Raw genomic sequence first — 21077 nt, 5'->3', positions numbered from 1 at the left:
TCCTCTCCTTCCCTCGCGGTTGACTCGGAATTACAATTATTTTTATCGGAGAAAAATTCGACGCTCTAACAATGTGGAACAGGATCGCGCCGCGCTCGGGAAAAATATTCGCGCGTCAGCTGCTGGCTTACTTTCGGCTTATATTATTGCGACTGCCCATCGATTTTCCGTAATGTTTACTGCTGACTCTTGCGCGAGATGATTATTATTATATCGAGTGCATACATGAATGGACGGTGTATGTGTGTGTAGTTCGCGCAAGGATCAAATGGAGCAGATCCGAGGACAAACACCTTCGATATGCGTCGCCGAGCGCATCAGTGCAGCTATATATAGTATATGACTAGTGGTACAGTTTCTAATCTATAGCGTGAATGCTGCACCTCGAGATGGGAAAGAAAATTGGTTATTACTCTCGGAGCTCTTGTATGCCTTCCGGGGTGGAGAAGATTTTCTCTTTCTCTCGACACCTCGAATTTTAGCCTCGAGACAAGTGTACGTTACGAACACGATCAGATTACTACTCGAATCTTATCCAAAATTAAACTCTACGCCGCCCACGCTCGCTCGTAATAATGATAACAACAACAATTCGGTTATAGGGACTAAGCAGGAGCATACGGCGGCGGCGAGTTTATACATATTGTCCAAAGTTTTTCTTTGTTCTCGCGAAAGCGCACACAACGCGTGTATACGCGTCCCGAACAGTGGCTCGACTTGTTTTCGTCCTTATAGCTCTTCCTGCTTTTGCCCGTTCTCTCGCAGCCGCAGCTCTCTCGCGAGCTTAGGTGAATCCTTATCCCCAGTTATTCTCTTAACACAATGTGCATAATATGCATATACAGTTGCAGAAATGGCTAGACAAAGGACACACACGAGTGCGCGGCAAAAGTTCGAGTGCTTGGGAAAATTATATGCGTGCCGTGCCGTGTCGTGTGTGCGTCTATGTGCGAGTATGTGGATGTTCGGCCGCGTGTTATCCCTATCGCAGGTCCCCCAAAAGAAGTAGCAGCTCGTAGTAGTGTACGACAATGAGATGCGTGTACGGCCTGCATTACGGAGCAAAATATTTGATGCCACTGTGTGCAGGCGCAGCTCGGCTGTTCCACGCGATTCCAAAGCTTCGTGGCATGGGCTTTCATCGGTTCGGCTTAAAAGCTTCGCCGCGCATAGGCAGAGAACCTATAATCTGCCTGAAAAGCATTAGCCTTAAAAAGCAGCCCGCGCTGCGCTCATACTGCACGCGTTTCTACCTAGAGGTGAATGTACCTACATCGTGCATGCATACGCGCGCGCTCCTGCACTTACGAAATTATTTTTTCCCTCCTTTTTTTTTATATTAAAAGTGTGACTACGAAAAAGAAAAGATAATATTTGCGATTTTCGCGTTTTAGCCAATTACATCTTCTTGTGTGTGTGTGTGGATATGTACAATCTCGAGTACGTCTCGTGCACGACACGACACGGTAAACTTTGCCGCTCGAGACGGATTCAACTGACCGTGAGGGAAGCAGCAGACGTACGTGTCACGCGTATTGACCGAGTAAACAGAGCTCACTCGTAATTTTGATAATTACTTCTCATTGCTGAGCTAAGCTACTACGTTGCTAAAAGACGAGTACGCGTCTTTTCTTTCTTTCGCTCTTTTTTTTTTTTAAGCAAAATGAAAAGGAAAAAAATAAATAAATAATAGAAAAAATACAGCAACGACGACGCGCGAGGGGCTGACTAATAAGAAGATATTTTTTTACTACTTAGCAGTCGTTCCATTTTCCATTATTCAACGATAACAAAAATGAGTTGGATCGTAAAAAACCCGTACATGAATACATACACGCTTCAATGACTAATGCTCGAGTGTAAAAATTTTGTCAGCTACTATACGAGCTGCAATATTTGAAGGAAAAAAAAGCAACAACTCACCACAGAGTGCCAATAACATTGTCTCCTAGGCAAAACGGCCTCGCACTCGTGATAGTAATAACTATTGGCCACCTCGGGCATTCTCCATCCGACACTTTTTGATCTCGGTATGCCGCCTCTCGTCCTCTCGCCCGACCGCATGATCGACGCTCTCTCTCTCTCCTCCTATCTCTCTTTCTTTCTCCCTTGCTCTTTCTCCCTCGCTCCTCTTTATCGCATTATTGGCCGCATCGCGCGGCGGCGGCGGCTACTACACTCCTTATTTTTTGTTTGTTATCGGGCCGACACTCGCGCATTATATCGGTGTGTATACAGGCGCGCAAGAACGCGCGCACACGTATACGGCACACGCACATGGACGCAGGATTCCGCAGACAAGCACACACGCACATACACACACACAGAGCGACAAGCGGATCAGAGCGGAGCAGTCGGGCAGGCAAGCGGAGAGAGAGTCAAGAAGTCGCGCGCGGCCTACGACACGAGGATGTGCATCATTTACAGCTGCAGTAGCGATACTTGCAGCAGCAGCCAAAGCTAAGAAATATCCAGGCAGAGTCGTCGGAAGCGCGCGCATGCGCCCGATGCCCAGCTTTATATGCTGCTGCTGCTTGTGTCTACTATACCACTGACTTTGCAGTGTGCATGGCACACATATATAGCTATACGATATCCGCACAACGTGTGCTGCACTACTGAACTTCGACTATATATACATGTATATTGCACGACGTGCTCTGCTCGCAGCAGCCTGCGCCTAAGCTTTTTTTCCATAAAGTGGGTGGATTGAATGACTTTTGGCGTGCGAGAGAGTGAAGCCGCCGCCGCCGCCGCATCTTCGTTATTATTCCTTTGCTCGGGAGCGACGCGTCGTTACGGATCACGTGGCCATTACATCTGCATCGCATCCTCCTTCCTTTTGCCTTTGTTTTTTTTTCTTCTCGTACCTATATCGATGCGTCGTCGAGCGTGGTGGAATTAATTATCAACGTTTCGAACGATCATTGTTGGGAGCCGTTCCCTCAGCCGAGATAAGCCGCATACATAATATATAATTAAATTGTATTCGCGTCGCAACTGCCGATTAAAAAATTGCTCCCCGCGCGTAATCCTCGACTCGGAGCGCACGCATATGAATTAACATTTTTCAATAAAATTCTAACACGAATGGCACATCATATGCAACTGCGATCCTTTGAATGCGCAGTAAGAATAAGCGGACTCGCATCTCTCTCTCTCTCTTTCTTTTGCTCGGTGGAGCCATGAGCTCTTAAGAATGAAGACACAAAGAAGCCAAGGGCTATTTTATATTCGCGCTCGAGCTCGTATACGTATCTGTGTGTCCCGGAAATATGCGCGCGTTGTGCATTATATATATTGTTATTAACGCCGGGAGGACTAATTTTTCATCCACCAAACCAGTCGAACCGGCCCCCTATGCATACGCCTGCATACTCGCGGTGTAATTTTTGCTCGGCTTTGCCAAGTTATCCATAGGCGCGCGCGCATATATGTAAACGCATCTCTTCGCGAGAGCCGCGCATACGTACGCATACGCGCACACATAAACGCGCGTACGATAATGTAGGCGATCCGCAGGCTGGCGCCGTTACTGTCCTTGATATTTTCTCTCGCTTATATAATGCGTTTGATTGGCCGCGATTGGTTAATTCGCGCGCGCTTCGATATCTTTGAGATCATCGAACTTGAGCACGAGAAGGCAGCAGCAGCAGCAAAGCTGCAGGCGTATTACATTATATAGCTATATGAAAATTTTCACTTGCACTGGTCGCTCGCTGCAGCTCACGCAGAGAAAGGAAGTTACCATGCCCAGGTCATTCTTTTTTCACGACGCATCATTAGCGAGCGGTATAACAATGGGCCGTGCGCGCGCGGCATAATTCACGTTCCAAATCATTTCGTGGGCAAATCTTTCTGTGGCCTCTCTCGTGATATATAACGTGCGCAACGCAGTCTGTCCTAATGGCCGCATCGATCGACTCTAATTTCCAGGTCTCGTTCTGATAATTATAAGCAATTGGCCGCGCGCGCGGCTGTTATATAGCTCTCTGCGGTGCGCACGGATCGAGCCAGAGCTGGCTTAGGCTCTAGCTGGAGCTGCTGCACGCGCGCCGTATAATGCGTACGTCCTCTCGTCGTCGTCGTCGTCGCGAGCTCGACTGCACTGAGAGAGTATTATAGTAACGTAGTAGCTCTCGCAGCGTATCCGGTTTTCATTTCAAATATTTGGGTTACGACTGCGACCGATCGAACATTATATTGTATAATATTTGCATATTTTATCCTACGAAACGTTCGATATTCAGGAATACGACGGAGCCTTGACTGCTGCCGAGGCTCTATACGCACGCGTCTAAATTTAGACGAAGGGAAAACGTGATAATTTTCGCATATATACTCGCGGGTCGGAAGCTTCCGGTCTTTTTCTCTTTGACACAAGCGATGAAGAGTCAAAAATAGCAACACGTGTTGTTGCTGCGGCTGCGACTGCACATCGTGTGTGTGTACGTTGCACGCGTACTATATATACGTAGAAAAGGGCACGTGCAGAAAACACGATAACATGGCAAAGCACATGCTGTGTGTGTGTACGCCCGAGACTCCCGTACCCGAGAGCTGTCTGCTGCCGTGATTGCATATCGACACAAAAAGTTTCGCCGTGCAGCCCCGCTCGCTCAAAGCCGTTTATTAAAAATAAACGTTTCGTCACCGCGTTTGTGTGTGTGCTACTGTCGATAAAACTCGGTGGCAACAAAAACAACACTTTTATCCGTGCGAGCCGAGGCACGAAAAAAAGAGGAAGAAATGCTCGCGCGTACCTATGTATCGGTAGATTCCCTCGCGGGACGCACAACTCATAATATATATATATATGTGTACGCGTTTGACAAACGTTCGCGACGCGCAGCGAGAGACAAGAAGCTACATTGTAGCGAGGCTGGCGCGTGTATACATTTCCATAAATCGCCGTGGGTGGTTGGCTGCGTGCGCGCCTACGCTACACGTATATAATGCGACTTTTCGCGCTCGCTCGCGCGCGCCTCAAAGGATGCGTGTGCATTATACGCGCGTGTGTTCCATAAGACGGAAGTGACAAGTGTATAAGTAGTAGGCCAACGGTACATTTTACACACGCACACATCGCACACATACACGCGCGTTCCTAAGCACGTGCTGGCTACATGTGTGTAAAGGACGAACAGAACAGCTCGGAGACGTGCAGCGCGAAAAATTCGCATGAATAAAACACGAGCTTCGAGCGTAGAGACCCTTTTTAATAAACATAAATATACTATATGCAATATTTCGATGTATTTATAAGCGCGCGCGAGCAGAGACGGCTTTGCCGAGAGAGCTAAGCAAATAACTTGCAGACCCGAAGCTCCGATAGCATCGTATGACTACCGCGCGGAGCCTGCTGCATATATAATATTCGTACGCGCACACTTTCGCGCGAGCTTTTTTTTGGTCTTCTGTGCATCTTACAAATTCCGAAGCTAGATTAATCGAGAGCCGTCGATATTTTTGCACGCGAAAAAAGACGAGAGCTTAATGTCGGTCATTCGTGAAAAAAGCGTGTTAAACTTTTTTGTTTACTAAAAGAGAAGAAGTAGAAGGAAAAAAGATCGAATAGCGCTACTAGCCCGGGGTGATGCGGTAGTTTTTTATTTCTGTGCGAAGATCGAGGTGATGGCCATCGCGAGATGCGCGCGCGACATTTTCGAGAGAAAGTCTATCATCTCGGAGGAAGGCTCGAGCAAGATTTCGCCTCGCGAGCTCTAATCGAGTTTGGCGAAAAGTGTCAATCTCGGAGAGCGAAACGACTGCACCGCGAGCTGGCTATTATGCAATCGAATTGCGCGCAGCTGTGCGACCTTTTATTCCAGCCACCAGGAACGAAATTGCACGCAGGGCTTTACGGTAAAAACGGCTGCAATCACGCGCGCGACGACGATGGAAAAATGAGGCGCTTCTCGGAGTCTATATAGCATGCATCATCCGACCTAGTTAAATGGAGCGCGCGACTAGGCTCGAGGGTATGTCAACCCTCGAACTTTACGGTACTTTTTATTGCGCTATAACGTGTGCGGGCGCAGGTACTATATCATGAATAAGCTATACGTATGCAGCGGCACGTCCTCGCAATCGTTGCTCTCATTGTCATTTTTCTGTTTACACGCGACGACGATGATTATGATGCATTTGACGAGCGGATGCCGTCGGATACTCACCGTGACAGTCGGACTCGGACTGGGACTGGGACTGGGCGTCGATTTAGGCGTCGAGGAGGAAGCGGCCTCGACGGTCTTAGCTGGCTTGGCTAGCGCTGGCGACGCGCCGCTCTTCTTCTTGCTCGTCGCGTTGTTGTTGGCGTTGCCTGTGCTGGTGGTGGTGCCGCTGCTGCTGGTGGCGGCGTTGGCGGCATTGATCGTCGCCGGCGCGGGCACGACAACTTGACCGACCGTTGGAAAGGCTCGAGCTGGATCTGCCTGCCATTGTTTGTGAATCTGTTGAGATGTGTCGCGGAATCTCGCGCTCTGCAACAAGAAAATTGCCGAATTGTATTATACGAGGCTGCAATGTATAGGCGACTGCGAGACTGCACTGCAGTCAGAGACAGAGACAGCGAGAGAGGAAAGTAATGTATAACAGTAAATTTATACGCGCGCGGAGCAATTGAATCGCTGACCACAGCAATAAAATCACCGACGAGCCGAGCTTTGAATATAAAACGCAATCTCTCTTTTTCCCTTCCTCTCTGCCGCATGTAAAATTGCGCACGAGGATTGAGATGTGTATGTATAAAACATCTTTCTCCTTTTCAGGCTGCGCCACATCTATTATGCATATATATATTTTGAGCTCGAGGATTCAATAGTTGTATTTCTCGAGTTTGCGTAATTTGTCAAAAAAGAAGAAGATGTACAAAAATGTACACAGGCAGCAGGGCGAGTATAATGGAATTTTAAGCAGGCACTCGTATATATGTATAGAAAGATCATCCTCTTGAGAGCTACGGTTGGGCGTTCTCGCGGAGCAAATATTTGACCTATACTCAAGCAGCCAGAGAGCGCAGTCGAATTATGATTTATTAAGGATTTTTCATTTTATGGTCCTATCTTATGTGGTGATAATGAATCAATGAAAAACACGATATTTACATTAACTCGCCAAGAGTCGTAAAGAGTAACGCTTGGAAATTGTTAATTAACTATACATACGAGTGGGATTTCGCAAAGCAAACACATTCCTATATTTGATGGATACTCATTGAATCGGCCGTAAGATATACCTTCGAAACTCGCGCGATCGCAGCGCAAAATTATTAGCCGTTAAACAGTGACGCAATGCACGCCGGGATCGTTTCACAAGTTCGGCCGATTTTGTATACATATGTTTCTCACACGTATATACACAGAGTGCATATGCATGCACGTTGCAGGTCGAGCTCGGCGATAAACGATTTTTTTGCGATTCTAATCTAATAATAAACTAGGGATTTATTTATCCTATTTGGATGGGAGGATAAAAAAGTCGTTGCAGCAGCTAGTAGTAGTGTGCGCTACGTGTGGTATACATTATAAGCGCAAGTGCATTAGCGCGCGAGGCTGCATATATACAGCTCGATGCAACAAGGGCGTTTTTCACGACGAGATATTACAACGGTATTATAAGCCATCCACATCAGCTCGGCCGCGCGAGCCGCCGCAAATACCACGTAGATATTTGCATGGCGTACACATACTCTTATAATATTATAAAATCCGATCGTCGTCGTCATCGTCGTGTTGGGGCTTCTCGACTGCTGGATCCGTGAACACCTCGTGCCGCTACAGGCACACATCGTGTGTCACCCTTTCTCATTGCATCGTTTTCTCACGTACAGGCCGAGTTTGTAGTGCCAACGTACAGTGCACTGAAATTTATCGAACGATATACGCCGATACGCAATTGCGCTCGGCGCGATAATGATAAAAGATGGTTATCTCCTTGATGATATAATGTCATAATGCATCGTATGTGTACATGTGGATATAATAAACTCTTGTGCGTTATACGTATGGGTGCACTTGAATCGTTGCGTTACGCGACGCACTAGCGATAGTTTCAAGCTCGCGTACATGTTTCTAGGCACTTGTTGCTGAAATATTTAAGTAGGCACCAGGGCAAATAAAGTTGGCTTGCGTATCGAGCTGCAGGTATATATTAGTATAAAAGGAGCTATTTGAGAAAATCAAACACGAGCTGACCGTACCTCGTCAAAAAGGTCATCGAGCTCTTTCTTCGGGATCTTAGTCCTCATACCGCCACATGCCGTCCGATGGATTCTTTCAACTTTACCGCGGCTCTTCGCAGTCGTCGTCGTCGTCGTCTTGCTCGTCGCAAACACTCCTCGCTACACTGGCGAACCTCTTGTTATATTCGTTTGTCATACATAACGTCTCTCGTCGAATGGGAACGCAACGCATTAAACAAGGTCACCTGTGTGCGAGCACCTCCCTCTTTTTTATTTTATGCGCTCGCAAACTTAACGATTCACCGCACTCGAACAACTGAAAATATTGTCATTCTTTTTTCTCTCCTCTTCTCGTTCTCTTTTGCAATTTCGTGTTGATATTTGCATGCGGCCGCGTGTATACAAATGAACGAGAGCGTCGACGCGCGAGCGAGCTATTACGAAACTGTTACGCGCATTTATCGTCGTATTATCAAGGCGTGTGTGTGAGCGCGCATATCGTAGATGGATGCGCATCAATCAGGCCCCGTGCAGGCCGACAGATCAACATGAAATTTAATTAAGATTTTTCATCGCTCGGCGAGCATGCACATTACCAAGCACGACTCGACTCGAGAGATCTCGCGTATTAAGAGCTGCCTCTTCCGCGTGTAAACAGTCCCATCTCGTGTAACCTACGCCCAAGCATACGCGCGCTTATCTATCCCGAGCTCTTTTTCCGGCTCGCTTTTCAGGCCTCGCGAAACCGATATACGTACGTACGCGTACAACAAATGCGAGTTATAATATAGTCTCTCGAGCTCCTTCGCCTGCGCTAGATTAGGTCTATTAGTTTTCGCCGCGTGTAGTTTATTCGTTTGTCGAGCTCTCTCGTACACGCTTATATCTATACGTAACTGTCGTGCCGCGCGGACCTTGAAGCTCGCATATAATTGTCGCTAAAAATGCTATATCACTCGAGCCTAAGCCTCTTAATTACCGCGCCGAATAATACGTATACGAGCGCGCGAGCGAGAAAGAGAGAAAAAAGTCGCAGCCGCCGCGCTCACGTGTATGTATAATAATGTCGTCCATTCATAGTGCCGTGCACGCACTGATGTCACTGCATTTTTTTTAGATCCGACTACAACATCATTTCTTTGCAGCTCAACGCCGCGTCGTAACGCTGCTGATGCTTCTTTTTTTTTCGTATTACATTAACAGCGATGCGCCGATCGTCGTGCACGTAGGTATATTGGAATACAATAATTCAAACGTCGTGAGTATTTACGCGCACAATGCCTTACGTAATATCGCCGATACGTACGTATGCACACTCGAGTGCAGTATATATAGATATAGAGAGTCGAGTAGAGAGAGAGATCCGCGCGCGTGACTACCTATACGGGCTTGCATTACACGTGTTTTCAATGAATAGGCATTACTTCGCCTTCTGCACATCGTTATTAAAGATAAACGCGAGTAATTGTGCCCATGCGCGCAGTTCGCCGAGGTGTGGACACTTCCGTTTTGGCACGATCGCGCTCGGCTGCAGCCATTTGTTTATCATCGGCCGCTACTCGACCTGCCCAATGTTTTGGCTCGCTCGAGCTTCTTTTTTTTTTAATTCATATATATTTAGCCTCTCCATGTGGGAATCGTATTATTGGCGTTATACTCGTACGTATTGCAGATATTTTCGCACGTAATCGAACGCGTGTCTTATCTCGGCGCGTATATGCACTTTATTATTATTGATACTTTTTTCGTATTTTTTAATTAAGCGCTACACTTATTTATCGGACGCTTGCACGGAGCCGTTATCGGCAACACATAAATATATATTAATTTCCTTGCAAGAGGAGGCAGTTTTTAACGTATCGACTCGTGTATGAATAAGCGCATCGGCGCAGGTACACGTACTCGCACATACGAGATCGGGACTTTCGAGAGGAAAATTTTCACACACTGCAAACGATTCGCCTTTACGCGCTCGAGAGACGTACATCAAATGATGAATGATACCGGGCTCTTTGAATTATTGCAGTCGGTTTGTAATTTCGTATTTATGAAAAAAAACACGGGCCGGCGCGATCGGTTCTCGATAACGGAGGCTCTCTTTTTCGACGCGACGCGATGCTGCCGCGTGCGTACGTACACGAGAGAGCGCCGATTTCTTTGAAAATTTATCGCGCGCCTCGTGTACCAGCGATCTTTGGTCGAAAAATCGGCGCATGCATGCGACCGGCACGAAATTGCAAACGGGAACGAGACGGCCGAGAGTAGAGAATTTTTCGCACTTTCGACGCACACATGGATCACTCGACACTCGCACTTGTTTCACACACACATACACAAAATAACACGATAAGAGAAGAGTCCTTACGGAGCAACAAAATATCGCGTATATAATAAATCGGCGAGCGTGGCGGCTGCCGCACGATCGAGCGTTTGTATCGCGACTGCGCGCCAGCCTCGCATATAAACACATATACTCTCTTGGCTCGCGCGCGCTAGTCTTTGCCAGAGTTGTTTCTCCCTCCCGCGCTTTAACTCTCTCGCATACACACGTATATATGCGGCGCGCAACACAACACTGCACTCACACGAGCGTACGAAAACACACGGACAGAGAGGCAACATTGCATTTTTCGCTTGCTTCCGGTAGTGTGTGTATGTATGTGCTGGTGGGGGTGCAAGTCTTTCTTTCTCATACTCTCTGTTTATCCCTCTATATACAGCTTCCTTTTTGTCGTTTTGATTTGATGATGCTGCTGCCGCCGCTGCCACCGCCGCAGCCGACGCCGCTGCTGCTGTGGCTCTGCGGCTGCCTGTTGATGCAGAAAAATGTAGGTGGGGATTCAAGGATATATAAATGCGTGTGTGCGGCCCGCCGAGCTGTTTCTCTCTCCGGACGAGAAAAGGTTTGTGCTGCAGCACACGTATACAAAAACACGCGTCTCTGGCCTTTATAATTGCGTATTTTTGGACCGTTTATTACCCCTAAACATTCGTCGACGTACCGCGTAATGAACTGCGGGAAAAACGTGGTAAAGACCGGCAGTAAAAATGATTGAATTAGTAGATAAAAAACCGGTTGACTAGAGCCACGTGCGCGAAAAAAAAGGTGCGATTCTCGTCGTTACGCATATATAATACACTTTTCTATACGAGAGAAAAATTAGTCCACTTACTGGTTTTATGATACGAATAAATTTTAAAGACCAGATATCGCATGAGCGATACGACGAAAAAAAGAGCACAAATCGAGCAACTAGACGCAATCGAGCATACAGCATTTATTTATTTCGATTGCAATTGAATTCACGCGTTGTGTCTTTGAATGAATAATGCATTTCCTGCCCTCGGCGCGTCGACGAACGAGTGCAAGAGACGTCATTGTCGTTGCTGCAATACAGCCAGTCGAGCTCGTGCTCGTATATTACGACGATTTTTCGATTTTCCAGTTGACGAAGATGCGACTGCGAGCAAGTGTCATCGCACTCGTGGCAAGTCGCACCGCAGAAGAAAAAAGCGGATAAAGCTCGTGTTCCAATGAGGTGTATATGTACGACAAAAGCCACGAACGAATTGAAAGATGAAAAGAGGAAAAAATGCGCGCCCAAAGCCGCAAGTGAAATGCCACACGTTGACGACGACGACGACGACAGTTGTGTAACAAATCGAGCGCGTCGAGCTGCAGCAGCACTACAGCAGCGTCGCGTGTTGCGGCGCGCGCGGCAGGAGTTAATCGAAGAATTTTCAAAGGCGCGGAGATGACTCTCGTAATAACTTACACCTGCGATAACGAGCCGCAATTGTTAGCAAAATTATTGAATTTTCCACGCGACGATTCAGCGTTTCATCGATCATAAAATATATACGCGCCGAGGGAATGATCGATATCCTTCGGCGATGCGCGCTTGCGTGTACAAAAACGACACGACGGACCGACGTTGTTGCTGATTGATGAGACAAGTCGTCGTTGGACTTCCTCCGAGTTCATTTTCTCTCTCTTTTCTTTTTTCGACACTTTCGAAGCGATCGGTTTATGCGAAATAATTTATGACGAAGGAAGGGGGGGCTTTAGCGGTAAGTGCAGGTGCAAGGATTTAACACGTTCGAAGCTACTTGGGGGAAAAAGGTAATTCTCGATGATTTGTGTCTCTGAAAAGTCAGCGAGAAGCGAGGTTCTTTGGATTTTCAGAAGAAAAACAACGAGTAAACTATTGCAATTTATGCAGGTCCCGCGCGCGCACACACACACGCGCTGGTGAGGCAAAAATTTAAAAAAATATTTTCGCGCAAAGGTTAAAGACCTCGCGAAAAAAAACGCCGGCAACGCGACGCCAGCGAAATAACTACAACGGAAACGCGACTTTCTCGCTTATGGCATCATAGCCACGCACAAACACGTATAATGCAGGTATACGCACACACCTACGCTTTTTACCTTTATGGGTTTTTGTGTGCCTGCAATACGAACACAAGCGCAAACTGCACATGTAGTATATGCGCGTCGGAGCGAGGAGAGAAAAGAGAGATGCCGCCCCGGCTACATGTGTATGCAAAAGGTAGACTTAAAAAACTTTTGTGTGTCCGACCTTCGTACGATGAATACGCGAAAAGTGACGAGAACGCGCGAGAGAGACCTGCAGAGGTACACACACACACACACACACACAAAAAACATGTGCATCCACGCTCCTGCGTTAGATGACGTACGAAGATGAGTTCTCTTTTTTATTCTCCAAAAAGCTCGAGGCTCCCAAGGCTGCTATACGCGCGCCGAGTTGAAAAAAAAGAGTTGATGTTAGCCAATTGTCGACAAAAAAAAAGGTCGACGTTCGTATCACGAATTCACATCATCACATTTGTATACACGTATACAAAGTACACGTAATACATTTTGACGCATGTAAAGTCGCTCATTGATCGTCGTACACACGTATGTACAATATTTATTAAAATCTCGTTAAATCCTTTCCTCTCGAATCACGAATGCGCGCCTGCATACATGTGGCACCCATTACGCATTACGGAGCATCGAGTCCCATAAAATCGTCCATCAAGGATTATTACTACAACTTGCCTTATTGTTATACGTCCGTAAAATGTCAAAGCTTTATATTGTTCTGTCTTCGATCGTATGTTATGTATACATCGAAGAGAGAGAGAGAGAGAGAGTACAACAATACGTTAGTACCGCAGAACATTTGCTGCTCGTCAATTTTTATGTCACATGCGCGGAAAAAAAATGAGAGCAGCCGCGACAGTCCTTACGCGAACAGAGCCGCGATAACTCGTCTTTGATAAGAGAAACCCGAGCTGTAAATGTGCCAATAAATTTTCATCGCTCTAATATCTAAATATATTAGAGATCCGATTCCCATAGCTTAGGCTCAGAAAGAGAGAGAGAGAGAGAGAGAGAGAGAGAGTAGGGGGAGGAAAAAAATGACAAAAATTGTCCAACACAGCAGCGGCAGCCGCAGCAGCATAGCAGCAACAGCAGCAGCAGCAACAACAAGAGCGGTGGCGGCTGTGGCGGCATCGCAATGGATGTGCAACGTTATATAGAAGTTTAAATATTAATGGACACGATTCGTTTATCGAGGCCGATCGAACGTGCGGTAGGTATAAGTATATAGCCCTGAGAGAGAGCCCAAGTATGAGTGAGATTACCATCTATCCTTACTACTATCACGTTTTGCCGGGGCTCGCGATCCGTACATATATGTGTAGTTACCTTGTGTGTTAGCTGTATATACTGCAGCAGCAGCCACAGCAGTAGTCCTAGTAAGTACTAGAAGCGCATCTGTACTTATGATATGTATGCGCGCGGGTCATAAATATTCGCATGTTCCAATGAAAAAGCCTCTCATTGTCGGATTTTATGTATACACACACACACAATATGTGAGCAAAGTCACATATCCCTAAGCGCGCAGTATGCTGATTTCAATGTGTAGAATATTTTTCCGTGCCGCATGAGCTCAGGACATTCCGCGCCATGATCTTTTGTACAGCAGTAAAAAACATCTCGCGACTCTGCTGCGCTCTTAATTAATGAAAATCGTCCCGTATATAGCGCATATATATCTCTGACCGAGGCAGTTGTGGGCGTGAACGTTTCTATTGTCGTTTTTTTTTTGTTTTGCCCCGATAAGCGCTATTAACCTAAATATACTCGCGGATTAAAGCATCGGTATAGAGAAGAAAAATGTTTAGTTTGTTTTACAAATGCAGACGAAAGAGAGAGAGACGAGTGCGTAAGCTATACAATTTTCAGCGCAACAAACATCGTTTATAGTACAGTAATCAAGTGATTCGAAAGTTCGTATCTTCATCATAAAACGTAAATATAATACCACGCAATGCGCCGGCGTATCTCGGCATGGCAAAAGTCGACATATATATTGTACAAGGTATTATTACAAGTATGCGCAAGTGTGCGTCTGTGTGTATGCGCCTATGCAGTATGAGCTGTACACTGGCAGAGAGTGCAGGCAGACGCGCGCAGGAGAGAACAAGCCAGCAACGCTGCACGCTGGAAATTGATCGAACAACACCTTAATAACATGCTTAAGCTTCCAAATTACAAGTCGTAAAGTCGGTAATAATCTTACGCTACTGCATTAAACGTGTTTTTAATACACTTATTACAATCGTCAGCAAAATAGGCACTTTTTTATACGCGTATACGGTTTATCGGTCCTAAGCTCACTCGTATAAATAGTATTTCGAGGTCGAAAAAGTCGAGATGGCCGCGCGTCCAACTGCAGCAGGCGGGCATTATATTATACGTACGTACCAAGTACGAGACCTCAAGGTCACTCATAGCCTCGGCGCTGGACTGCAGTATATATAATAGGTCTCTTTGGGGGCATGTGTTGTATACTCCTCTCTCGGTGCATACACTGCGGATTTATGACGACAGAAGAGAGAAAGAGAAAGACCGAGAGATACCCGCATTCACGCATTTTTTTCGCTTCGAGGGTTATTAACCGCATGGAAGCCTTTCGGCCTTTTTCTCTTTTTATTACGAATAGATTTGAAATTGTAATCTCGAGGTAGCTTGGTATATATACGCAGAAATTGCGCTCCTGCAACGGAACAATTCAATCCTAGAAGTAATGACAGCGCGACGAGGAGACATTAATTGAGCCCGCGATAGAGCTCTGCACATGCTGTACGATCGGCGCAGTGCAGCTGTCATCTATGTATATAATACATATTCAATTAATTTTAGCCTCTAAAAGCTCTATTAAAAAAAAAAAAAAAAAAGGTTACGCAATGCCGAGCGTGCAATTAAGCTGCAGCTCGAGAGAGAGTCTCGAGTTCGCGGAGGATTTTATTTTGAGCATTGCTCATCAATGTCAATAATGGAACGTTTTGCTTCCGATAAATTTCAATTAAAACATCCTAATAACGACGTATGTGCAGCTTTTGCGATGAGGAGGAGGAGGCTCACGCACACTTGCGCCCTCTTATCATCGGCTAGCTATTATAAAGCATCTTTCACTCGTCGTCGTCGGCGAAGCATTGCTGGAATCTTGGCAATTAGTGCCCCGCAGCCCATAGCCCACGTATAATTAGCAATTACCCGAGTGTGTAAGACGAGCCGGGCCGTACGTTACAGCGTTATTTACTCACTGAGGCATAAATTACGCACACACGTGATATTTGCCTCGAAGCTTTGGGTGTGATATATTTTTTTTTTGCATCGCGACGTCGACGACGACGACGACTTTCAACGTATAGACTTCGATGTTTGATTTATACCGGCTTCCCGGAAGAAGCGCAGCACACGAGTCCCCGTTTCGCCAAGGTAAAAGCGAGGCACGATTTATTTGACTAGCGCGCGAGCGGCGCCGGGGACGCGAACGAATTAATTGTTCTTCGGCGGCCTTCTCCTTTGTTAGCGTCGAGACAGCTACAGGGGAGGAGAGAAGGTAATCATAAATTTATCGGACATGTAATGATACATTAAGAGCGACCACGACGTCTTCATTTTCTTCTCGTGCAACAGCTGAGGTCCAAGTCGGAGTCGTCGTCGTAGCTGCGCATTTTTCCGAAGTCAAATTGTGAAAGCTCCGGTCTACGAGTCGTATCAAAGTACCCTCGGAATGAATTTTTTTCTCATTAAAGTTTGTGGTCAAAAAAAAAAAGAAAAAGAAGCAAATAAAAGTAAATAAATAAAATACAAGAGAAGCAAAGAACAACAAAGCTAAAGAGGGCAATAGTACCGAGTGCGAGTGTAAAAAAAAGAAAGCAGAACAAAAGTTGCGCCTTCTGAAGATTTACGTCGCGTTGTCTGGCGAGATGTGCGCACCTCGGGCATTATTATCTACACACACACACACACTCACACACACACATACACGTGCATATAGTTATATATTCTGTACACTGACACACGTGCGCGCGCCGCGACTCTTTGCCTCGGCGCTCGTCATGAAAATACTACTCGGCTGAAAAATACGTGACGTTTTCTGTTCGTGCTTTTTTTCGACCCAGGAAAAGGGAGGAAAGGAGCGTAAGAGAGGCAGGGGGCAAGGGGGAGGCGAGTGAGGCTTCGAGTCGAAAAAATAATTAAAACACATTTATCGAGCGGCGAGGGAGAAAAATCGATGCGAGCATCGGTAATGGCATATAAATATAATAATCGTCATCAAAGGCGGCGGCGACAGCTCTTGCACTCGAGAAATTCAATATGCATAACGTGGCGCAATGCAACATCGACTCGTACTAATTACATCGAGCGTAACTATGTGCCTCGCGCACATTTTAATTCGAATTGCTGCTGTTGCTGCTGCCGAGTGCGTGAGAAGAAGCTATGCTCGCGATTCTGATCGATATTACAGTCGAGTCGTTGTTGTTGTTTATGCTGCTTTCGAACGCGGCGATTAGAGGCAATCGATTGCACGCGAAAAAAAGGAGCGCTACATGCCTAGTCGCGCGCTGCCCGTTGCCTGTCAAATTCTCGTACTCCACAGGCGGAATATCGGAGACATTTCAATATCGGCCCGAGCGAGAGAAAGAGAGAACGAGAGCGAAAAAAATGTATAAAGATTTTCTGACGATGCTCTGCGCTGCTCTCGATAAATGTGCACAATGGCGTAGCTGAGAACAAAAGTCAAAATATTGGCCTCTTGGCTGGAGTTTCCTTTACCGATCTCTGCTGTATGTATATAGTACATATAAGCTCCCGCGCATTAATGCTAATGGCCTCGCGGCGAAGTCATCTTTTGTGTTATAAGTATATGCCACATCTCTCTGGAGCGCGCAGTGGCCTGGCTCGGCAGATGAAGTTGTTAAACTGAGCCGCGCGCGGGGGCTGGACGACTTTTTTTGCCGCTGAAAAACGCAAATTCGTCACGACGCTGCTGCAGTAGCCACGTTGAAATGGCATATACACAAAAAGTATTTAACGACTAATTTATGCCTCTTATCAAACGACACGAAGCGACGCGACTCCTCTACTCTCTTTTACGACTTCATCATCATCGACCACTGAGTCTCTCTCTCTCTCTCTCTCTCTCTTGCTCAGCTGCTACCGATGCATCGCAAGAAGCTGCAGTCGAGTGGTCGTCGGCATTTAATACATTACACATAAGTGTCGATTGCAATCGCCGCGCATAATATACACACACACACACATGTACTCATGCGGAGAACGAGCAAATCGAGTATATCCCTAAAAGCCAAGTACAAATCGTGACTCGTGCTCTCTCGCGCGCACGGGCACAAGTCTTATATATATGAACGTAAGAGAGTACTCAAACATACAAACGCACACACACACATGCACATGGTGAATCGATTCTCGGAGAAAACACGCGCTTACGTATTTTGCTCTAGTCTTGTATGGCTTTATTGCCATTATCGCTGACAGCAAATGGATTTTACGCACATTCTCGGTATCTAACATATAGCACCTTTATTTCTTCACTCGTATGTGTATGTGTGCGTGTGTGTGTGCACGGGCCATTATCGCACCTACATTCGGCTCTTGTCACTTAGGCTTGCCAAACTAGAGCCGCTCGCGAGGCACAGAATAGAACTCGACAACTAGACCGACGCCTTGAGCGCCCGAGTCTGGATAAATGACACTTATGCCAGCAGGCATTGTGTATCGCGAGCTTGATAATTTTTTCTACACATTATATGCGAATTTCGAAAATTTCCATTTTGCCCTCGCTCGTATATCTTTATTGTATATTTTTGTTGGTAACAAAAAAAAAATTAGTCAGCTCTATTTGATTTGTAAAATAGCGCATATTTGCTCTCGAACGTTTCGCAGAAAAATCGTTCGCACGTTTTGCACAAAAATAAAGGAGGAAGAGAACGAGGAGGATGACTAAAAAAAAAAGGTACGTCGCTACGAGTCTGAAAAAGTTTCTCGAGAGGCCGAAAGACTGCTCTACCCTATTTTTCTGCTGACAAGGATGCACTCGATGTGTGTCTCCCTACATTACACGTGCAGACTTGGGCGCTCGGCACTGCCTCCTCCCAGCCGCAGCAAAGATAAAAAACTCGACCTTTATCGTGTGTCTGCGATGCTCCTTGGCGAATATATGCGTGTAAATAATCAATATAGAATCATATTCGCAGCAGCCTATATACTACGTGTGTGTGTGCAGCAGAGCTCGGTGTATGTTTACTTCCGCTCGGAGTCAACTCGAGCACGAACGAAACAGAAGAGTCGAGGCCCCGATCTCCTCTCTCGGTATATATCGGCTTTCATTTTTAACGATCGCTCGCTAATATACAAATTCACTTGGCACGAGACGCACGCACAAAACACACAACACACAGACACAAACGCACGTGACGCACACACAGTACAACTCAACATAACATACCTTTTTGCCAGCTCGTGCTTTCGACTGAATACGCAGCCTCGAGTACATGAAACTTGTCGCTCGGCTCTAACGTCAAGATATCTCGAACGGAATAAAACTGAGCTATTATTTCGACGACTCGAACGCGCGTGCCTGCAGTGAGAGTGAAATCGACATCGCCACTGCCACTCAATTAATCGATTGTTTGACTGTCATTTTCTCTTTCTCTCTCTCTCTCTCTCTTTCGTTTCGCTAAAGTGCCAAGGCTAGACTGGTGAAAAGTCGTCGCGTTGGCCGAGTACTCGAGCCGCCGCGTGTAATCTCGTGACCTGTACATATTTTCTTTCTGCTTTCGTACGTCTTCGTCGAGCAGAGCAGTTGGCATTTCTTTTTTTTCCGTCTCTCTCTTTCTCTACCCCTTCTCGCTTCCTCCCCACCCGCACATTGTTGATCCTTAAGTTCATTTGCGCACATGCGACCGAATCCTATTTACGTGCATTTATCTCTCTGTATTCTCTCTCTTGCTCTTTCGTGCACGCACGGCCAGCTATTGCACCGCTTACGTATACAGCGACTACCGCGACTTTTTTCGTTGTCTATATTTTTTCAGCTGTTTTTATGCGATTTGATTTATTTTCTACTCGTGCATCGTGATAAGCCCCTAGCGCGCGCAGCCGCTCTTAGGATCCGGAAGTGTGTAACATAAAAGAGACGCGTCTTTATATTCTCCCGTGCGATGCACACAATGCATATTATAACGTGTGCGAGTGTGTGGGGCGCGAAAATTTTGTCGTGAGCGCAAATTTTGTACATATTGTGTAGCCAACCGAAGCTGCAAGCTTATCGCGATCAACGCGGAGAACAAGGCGAAGAGGAGAACGAGTACAAAAAAAGACGAATCGCCAGGATTCTGTAAATTTCCGGAGCTTTTTACAAATTATTCCCCTTGTTGGTATGACAATAATTGTGTAAAGTGTACCGCATAAATTTTAGCAAGAAGCCAGCAAGAGATCAGTGATATAACTTGGCCCACTTGGTTGAATTATCTGATAGATTCTCCGAATATATTTCATAAAATTCAACTTAAATTTGTGTACTTGTCAAAGTTTGAAGAAATGGTTTTATTAAGTTCAAATATAGATGGAAAAATAACTTGTAAATTTGAAGACACAAAAAAAAAATTAATTAAATTTCTTCAAATTTGATACTCCCAATTGCGAGTGAAAAACTCTGAACTCTTAAACGCATATTTGTCGAATCCACAAAAATTTAAGACACGTCAGTCACTACTAAACTGTTTATTTGCAGATAACTATCATTAGAGCATTTGGAAGATTTAAAAAGCGACGAGTGCAGTCGGAGTTTCTTAGAAGTCAAATTTCTCCAGAAGCCCAAGTCACATATCGCCTGGTCACCCCTTCATCGGGTGTATACGTGTGTATTCTTTGGCTGGCCGCGGACGAAAAAAAGGAAAAAAAAAACAGGAAAAAAATACCGCTCGGCCCAAAGCGCGCAACATGGAAGTCTCGTGTGCGGCTGCTGCAATATAATCTCGCATACGTCGCGAGAGTAAGTAGCAGCGAAAAACGAATTCGAAAATTAATCGCATAGCGCGCTCGGAGTGACGTTCGATTGGGGCGTACCTTGTCTGGCGATCGTTGACCGTTCATCATGCCGTTACCTCTTCTCTTTCTTGCAAGCGGCGGCGGCGGCGGCGGCAGCAGCAGCCGAGTCAGTCCTGCAGTAGTAGTAGTAGTTGCAACAACAGCAGTATCCCATCACGAGACGAGATATTCCGACCGTTTGTTCCGCGAACTTTTCTTCTCGATCGGGAGGGTCGTCGCTCACACACGCTCACTCACACTTGCTCGCACGAGAAGCAGTCACTGCACAGCCACACACACACACACATTCGCACTACTCGGACGATTCCAAGGTCGCGCTAACTGTTGCAAGTCTTTTTTTATCTCCTCGTTCCTTGTATAAAGCTATGATATCGCATTAATATTATCCAGCACTGGTCGAGGCAGCTACGAGCAGCCGTGCGCACTTGAATTCGTTACATTATTCCT

General features: G+C 46.1%; 1 protein-coding gene across 9 annotated transcripts in view; it reads right to left on the bottom strand.

Annotated features, from left to right (window-relative positions):
- Nucleotides 1–21077, bottom strand: part of LOC106654995 (tensin-1) — a 100239-nt gene that overhangs the window by 28149 nt on the left and 51013 nt on the right. For 6 of the 9 annotated variants that reach the window (XM_023461393.1, XM_023461395.1, XM_023461397.1 and 3 more), the window contains exon 4: nucleotides 6177–6482. In XM_023461393.1, coding sequence (XP_023317161.1) covers nucleotides 6177–6482 — 306 coding nt within the window. Of the gene's footprint in view, nucleotides 1–1923; nucleotides 2414–6176; nucleotides 6483–8200; nucleotides 8499–10547; nucleotides 10630–19026; nucleotides 19108–21077 lie in introns of those variants that run through there. The other 3 variants (XM_023461398.1, XM_023461399.1, XM_023461401.1) reach the window with 3 other exon arrangements.

This window comes from Trichogramma pretiosum, unplaced genomic scaffold (genome assembly GCF_000599845.2).
Source record: "Trichogramma pretiosum strain Unisexual culture from Peru unplaced genomic scaffold, Tpre_2.0 scaffold2, whole genome shotgun sequence".
In the NCBI taxonomy this organism is placed as follows: Eukaryota; Metazoa; Arthropoda; class Insecta; order Hymenoptera; family Trichogrammatidae; genus Trichogramma; species Trichogramma pretiosum.
The sequence above is the reverse complement of the archived record's forward strand: the minus strand, read 5'-3'. Positions and strand labels throughout refer to the sequence as shown.